The sequence below is a fragment of the Monopterus albus genome, unplaced genomic scaffold (genome assembly GCF_001952655.1).
Source record: "Monopterus albus unplaced genomic scaffold, M_albus_1.0 scaffold61.1, whole genome shotgun sequence".
NCBI lineage: Eukaryota > Metazoa > Chordata > Actinopteri > Synbranchiformes > Synbranchidae > Monopterus > Monopterus albus.
In genome coordinates this window covers 1,226,831-1,232,951 of record NW_018127941.1, presented here as the reverse complement: position 1 = coordinate 1,232,951, position 6,121 = coordinate 1,226,831, and the positions used below count along the sequence as shown (strand labels likewise).

The 6,121-nt window shown below is 37.4% G+C and overlaps 1 protein-coding gene across 2 annotated transcripts; it reads left to right on the top strand.

Moving 5' to 3' along the window:
• The first annotated feature begins 3,418 nt into the window (after window positions 1-3,418).
• Window positions 3,419-5,927, top strand: srd5a3 (steroid 5 alpha-reductase 3). 2 transcript variants are annotated; one of them, XM_020603476.1, is made up of 6 exons: window positions 3,419-3,477; window positions 3,610-3,683; window positions 3,857-4,008; window positions 4,078-4,263; window positions 4,346-4,471; window positions 4,742-5,927. In XM_020603476.1, the coding sequence occupies exons 1-6, from the start codon at window positions 3,475-3,477 to the stop codon at window positions 4,999-5,001; spliced, it is 801 nt and encodes a 266-aa protein (XP_020459132.1). In that variant the 5' UTR covers window positions 3,419-3,474; the 3' UTR covers window positions 5,002-5,927. The 2 variants fall into 2 exon arrangements, with proteins under 2 accessions (XP_020459132.1, XP_020459131.1); XM_020603475.1 differs by having other exon boundaries at window positions 3,429-3,683.
• The last annotated feature ends 194 nt before the right edge of the window (window positions 5,928-6,121 follow it).

Sequence of the window (6,121 nt, the reverse complement as noted above, 5' to 3'; positions counted from 1 at the left end):
ATATATGCAAGAATAAGAGATTTAATCAAGAATGCATGAAGGAAACACTCTGTTTTAAATTTTCTGTGTATTACTTGTCTGGTGAAGAAGAGAATTACCTATGTAGAGATACTGCTTGCAGCCAATGATGCATGAAATGTTTTGTATAAGATGATGTTATGGGGTAGGACTGGATAAGTCTGACTTCTTCCTACTCCATTCAAACATGTACTAGGTATAAGCAAACTGATTCTGGATTAGTATTGGTTGGATTTGTGTAAATTATGTGTGTGTGTTGATATCATTTGTTTCTACATGTTTGAAAGAATAAATCAAATCAAATCAAATCAAATCAATTAATACAAACCTAAAAACAGGGCCAATTAAACAGGTGTTAAAAATGAAATCAATCTTGCTAAATGCAAAAACAACACATATAAAATGTCAAAAACATAAACCATATATCAAGAAACAGTAAATTACTAATTATTTTATGAATTACTCAATAAAATGAACTACAACTTTAATTATCAAGCTAAAAGTACCAATCAGCAGCTATTAGTAACAGTTGTATTTATTCTTATCTTCATTTCAAATGATCAGAAATGGAACATTGTTTTTAGGATGAAGATCACACTGCTCAGTTGTATAAACTATTATTTAATAGCCCTTTAAACACACCACAATTTATCAGAGGTACTTTAAAGAGCTAAGATAAACAGACTGAAACAAAGGAAAGAACAAGAAGAAATGAAAATTAAAAAATTAAACAGCGACACAGACCAGAGACTCCTGTAAATAACCTGAAAAGACAGGAACAAGTTAAGTCAAGGTACCCCTTGCTTCAAGCTCGGAGTCTCCTAGCTGCATCCTCATATCTAATGAACCACTGTGGGAGAGTTATCAATCACTTCCTCCAGCTGTCGTGTGTAAACATGCGTTTTCATGTCCTGAAAGCATCAATAGAGTTTAAAATAACATCCAGTTAGAGGAAGTCCTTGATTTTGGGACAAACAGGAGCCTTTAGTCAGAGGATATCAGGACTTTGTCACTGTTGTTTGAGGACAGCAGCTGCAAAATGTAATTAATGTAACTGGAACAAAGCCATGTAATGTTTTGCAGAAAAACAGCTAGTTTTTAACTCATAATCTCCTACCTTATGTTTTCATTTCTTACTTTTTGTAGCAGTATCGCTGACATTTGTTAGTAGAAACATTAAAACATGGAAGGTTTGCCAGAGGACACACAAGCTTCTAGATGTATTGTATGATCCACTATGTAAGAAGCAAACGAGTGAGAGTACAGACTCAAGATATTCTCATTGTGCTATGTCAAAAGGCTCTCTGATATTTTTGATTCTTCTTCCTCTGACTGTGTCTGGACATACGGAATTGAATTTCCAGCACCAATCATATTTTTATGGTATAGTCATCTGCCCATAGACCACCAGCTTGACTGCAAGGAAAGAAGTTTCTGCAACATATGTGGGGGCCTAAAGAAGGCACAGGTCTTGGCATAGTAAGAAAGAGGAAGACACTGTGTGAGGACAGTGAGGGAATGGATGCAGGAAACAGTCCGCACTTCCTCAGACAGGATACTGTGCTCCTCTAAGAGGTATCCTGGAATCTAATGCCTCAGAGGCCTCACGCAAACACAGTTCTTTCTCTTTGAGCCATTACTGCATTGTTAAGAGGAGAATCATAAACCATTGACTTGTGGACCACAGCAAAAGCTGAGCAGGAGTGAAGTACCACAGCCATCATGTTTGATAGGATCAGTGTGATGAACTGACTCAGATTTTGAACTCAGAGAGATGCTTTGAGTGACCACTACCAAACTCAGATAATGATGGAGACTCATTCTTTCCTGTCTGCCCTCAGACAGAGAACACCTTTAACAGCTTAACACACAGGCTACATTTAATCAGTGATGGAAAGTTTGTTTGTCATGTACTTTACATAAAAGCACTTCTGATATAACTTTCAAATGTTGCTTTTTTTTTTATTCCACCACATTTTTTCAGACAGTTGTATCAAGTTACTTTATAGATACAAAACATGACTAATGAATGAGATACAATACTATAAATTAAGTATTTAAATATTAGGCCATCCACCATGTAAAGATTAAAATTCATGTTATCTAACTTAATTAATTAATAATCACATAAGAAATTGCTTAATAGTATAAAACTCTTCAAGGGGTGTATAATGAATACTTTTACTTGAAGCTTTTCACTTAAATTGTATATCTGGTAAATAAAATGTTTGCTCTCTTAAGTAAATTTTTAAGGCAGACCTTATAATTGTATTGTTCATTTTACCGAATCTGAATTAGAAATGTAACGATTAATTAATTAATCACTTAGTCAAATGACAAATAATTAGTGAGCTTTTTTTTTTGAAAACCAATTAATTGTTAAAGCATTTTTCTTAAGCAAAATGAGACTGTCATCTATTCAGATATGAATAGTTCCTGGTTTTCTTGATCTTCTTTGATATGAGACTAAATATCTTTGGTTTTGGAAGCTGGATTGGACAAAACAATGTTGCCAGCTTTGGGAATTTTGTAGCTTCTTGATACTTTATTGACCAAAGATAATGTATGTAACTGATATGTTTAGAAAGGCATGCCACACCATAAACTGTTTATTAATAAATAACTATTACAGTGTATTAAAGTACATTTACTTAAGTACTGTACTTATTGTAAGTACAATCTTGAGCTTTCTGTACTTTATTTGAATATTTTCATTCATACTTTAACTTTGCTACATTTTAGATGCAAATATTGTACTTTTTATTCCACTACATTTATTTTATAACTTTAGTTGCCAGTTACTTTTAGTATAATTATAAGACCTCACTGATCTGTGGTGGAAAAACCACAAGCTACTCAGCAGTATTCAAATTAAATGCATATACTGCACGCTAGTTAAAACTAGCTCCCCCTTTACCAGCTGCAGCTTTAAATGCGAGGTAAACAACATATCAGTCATTATAATCCAATAATATGATATACAGGAATGTGAAATATGCCATTCTGCATAATGAGTACTTTTACTTTTAGTACTTTAAGTATGTTTGGTGCTAATATACTTTTGTACTTTGGGCTTTTACTTGTAACAGAGTATTTTACACCGTTGCTCCGTTTATCTGAGTACTTCTTCCAGCACTGATCCTGTCCGTAGAATCTAGGCTTGTTCTTTCAGATTGGCTTGACATGTAACTGCTCAACTCAGCTTCACTTGTGACATGGAAAGATTCAAATGCCGCCCCCTGCTGGACTATTGTCCTGCATTGTTTATTTGTTAGTGGCAAATTCAAAGCTCTTTTTGGGAACACTACGTATAATGTATGTCGCACAAGTGCAGGGGAAATTCTTAGGTCATTGCGATAAAAATTTGCGGTTGCCGTCATCACATTTTATCCGGAACCTTTGCGACAATTTCCCGACGGTCTCTTTTTAGTGTTGCGCAAAACAACACGTTCGAAAATGGTTTGGTTTACAGTCGATTTGAGAGTTGTTGATATTTTGTGGTCTTTCCTGGCGTCATGTTTCCTTTTAGCTTTTTGTGCACACAAAGCCTTGAGCAGATATGAAACGTGTCGTCTCTATATGTTTTTTCAGGATCTTATTCGGTACGGAAAAACTAAGCACCTCAGACGAGACGACTGGCTGCGGACGTTTGATGTCCCAAAAAGGTAGTAGACGATTTATCCAACTGTAAGCTGTAAAATAATGTATTTATTGCGAATTAATTTGATGTATATGTTTGTAACAAATGTAAGTGATTTTTATGGTTCTATTCTTTACATTTTCAAAACTTTAAATGCTCGTTTGCTAATTTAGTGGAATATACACATATTCTCTTCAGGTGGTTCTGGCACTTCTATGCTGTCTCTCTTTGCTGGAATGGTCTTCTTCTGGCCTTGTACCTGAACTTCATATTTCAGCAGCAGTCACACCCATCGTGGCTGACTGGAATATTAGACATTTTATCAGGTTTACCAAGCACAGTTAGTCACGGTAAGATGACATCCCTTTGCTGTGTTAACACTTCTGTATTCCTATTTGACTTGCACTGGTTGTTTGTAGTCCCACAGCTGTCTACTCTGCTGGTACAGCTGCTGCTCTGGGTCCACTCCCTCAGGAGGCTACTGGAGTGCCTGTTTGTCAGTGTTTTCTCTGATGGAGCCATGCATTTGGTGCAGTATGTGTTCGGCCTTGGGTACTACATTGTACTAGGGTTGACAGTTCTCTGCTCAGATCATCTGGGGAAAGGTTAGAGTGACATTAGTTCAGTCTACATTTATTACTCACAGGTTTTACTAAGTGGTATTGATGTTTGTGCTGTTCTTTTTAGGGACTGGTGCCCTCTTCTCTCAGCTGGACTGGTTTCATGTAGCTGGAGTTGCACTTTTCACTGGGGCCTCACTGCTGCAGCATCAGTCCATGGTCCTACTGGCCAGGCTTCGCACTGGAAAGTCAGGTACGCTTGTGCAGTTGTACTTATTTAGAATAAATGTGCTCACTGTGTTTACCTTTGACTACAATTTATTTACACTTTCATTACTGCTGACAGTTTCCCACGGTTACTTGATTGTCAGAGAGTTGCAATTTAAACATTCAGCAGACATGAACAGTACAACATTAGTACTGATTTGGTGGATGTGTTGGTCTCCTGATAAAATATAATGGATATTTAGCTGCTGTAGTAGCTGACTTTTATGTTTGTTTTCTGTTTTGTCACCTCTTACAGGAACAGTGGAGACACTGGCACACAGAGTGCCAAGGGGAGGCTTGTTTGAGCTGGTTTCATGCCCACATTATTTTTCTGAGCTTCTGATCTATGTCTCGCTGAGCTTGGTTTTTGGAGGCCTGTCTCTTACCTGGTGGATCGTTGTCCTTTATGTCCTTTTCAGCCAGGCACTGGCAGCACAGCTCTGCCATGATTTTTACATTAGTAAATATGAGTCATACCCAAAGCACAGAAAAGCATATATACCTTTTGTGCTGTGAACATTTGTCACTGGTGCGTGTTGGCATGCCTTCTTTTTTGTTAGCCAGAGGATCTGAGGATGTAGGGAGAAACTCTCCTCTCTCTCTCAGTTCACATGGTGCTCTAGGTCAAGTGAAGCTGTTCAGTCGCCAACAGGGAAACACTCAGTGTAGTTTACTACTGTTAAATGTATTTTCATTTAATGATGACAGCTTATCACATTGTAACTCAAACAAGTTATGTTGTTAAAATAAGCTGACTTATTTCAATGTGTCTGGTAAAAACATAAGAAATCAGAGAAAAGGCTTTGAATGAATCGTTTCTTGTTATAAAAATGTATAAATGTTCATTTTATTACAGCATACCAGTTTGTTTTGTATAACAGATATTTTATGTTAAAACAAATAAATTGTAATGGTTAGAGATGTATATTCTGACAAGTTATTTTGTTTAAAGAGGAAAATGTTCTCATTATTTGAGAAACTTGGCATGCTACTGCCTCATGCTGTAGTAAAATCAATGGCAAGTTATATTTTTTATTAAACATAAAACTGATTTACAACATTAAATAAGGTTCAGAATCAGAATCAATGTTGTAATTAAATACTCTACAGTATAAGGAAATTTTAATTGGTGTGGAGTACCTTTCATGTTTAACAACTGTCATGCTGATTTAATTAATTTGTATATATTTGGAGTCTAGGATTTGGAGAATCCACTGGATGGGGATGTAACTGACTGTCAATCTTAGGCCCAGAAATTGATTAAACAATTACTTTAATTGGATTGTCCTCGGCCACCTCCGTGCCCAAGTGAGCTCAGCGCTGGACCCGCTGCAGTTTGCATACCGTCCTGGCATCGGGGTTGCTACATCGAGCCCTATCTCACCTGGAGTCCCCCGGAAGTATTGTGAGGGTCATGTTCTTTGACTTCTCCAGTGCTTTCAACACAATCCAGCCGTCACTGCTGAGGGGGAAGCTGGAGGGGGCAGGTGTGGACCAACACCTGTCTGAATGGATCATTAACTACCTCACAGACAGACCTCAGTTCGGCTGCGGGACTGTGTGTCGGATGTGGTGGTCTGCAGCATGGGGGCGCCCCAGGGGACGGTGCTTTCCCCCTTTCTGTTCACCCTCTACA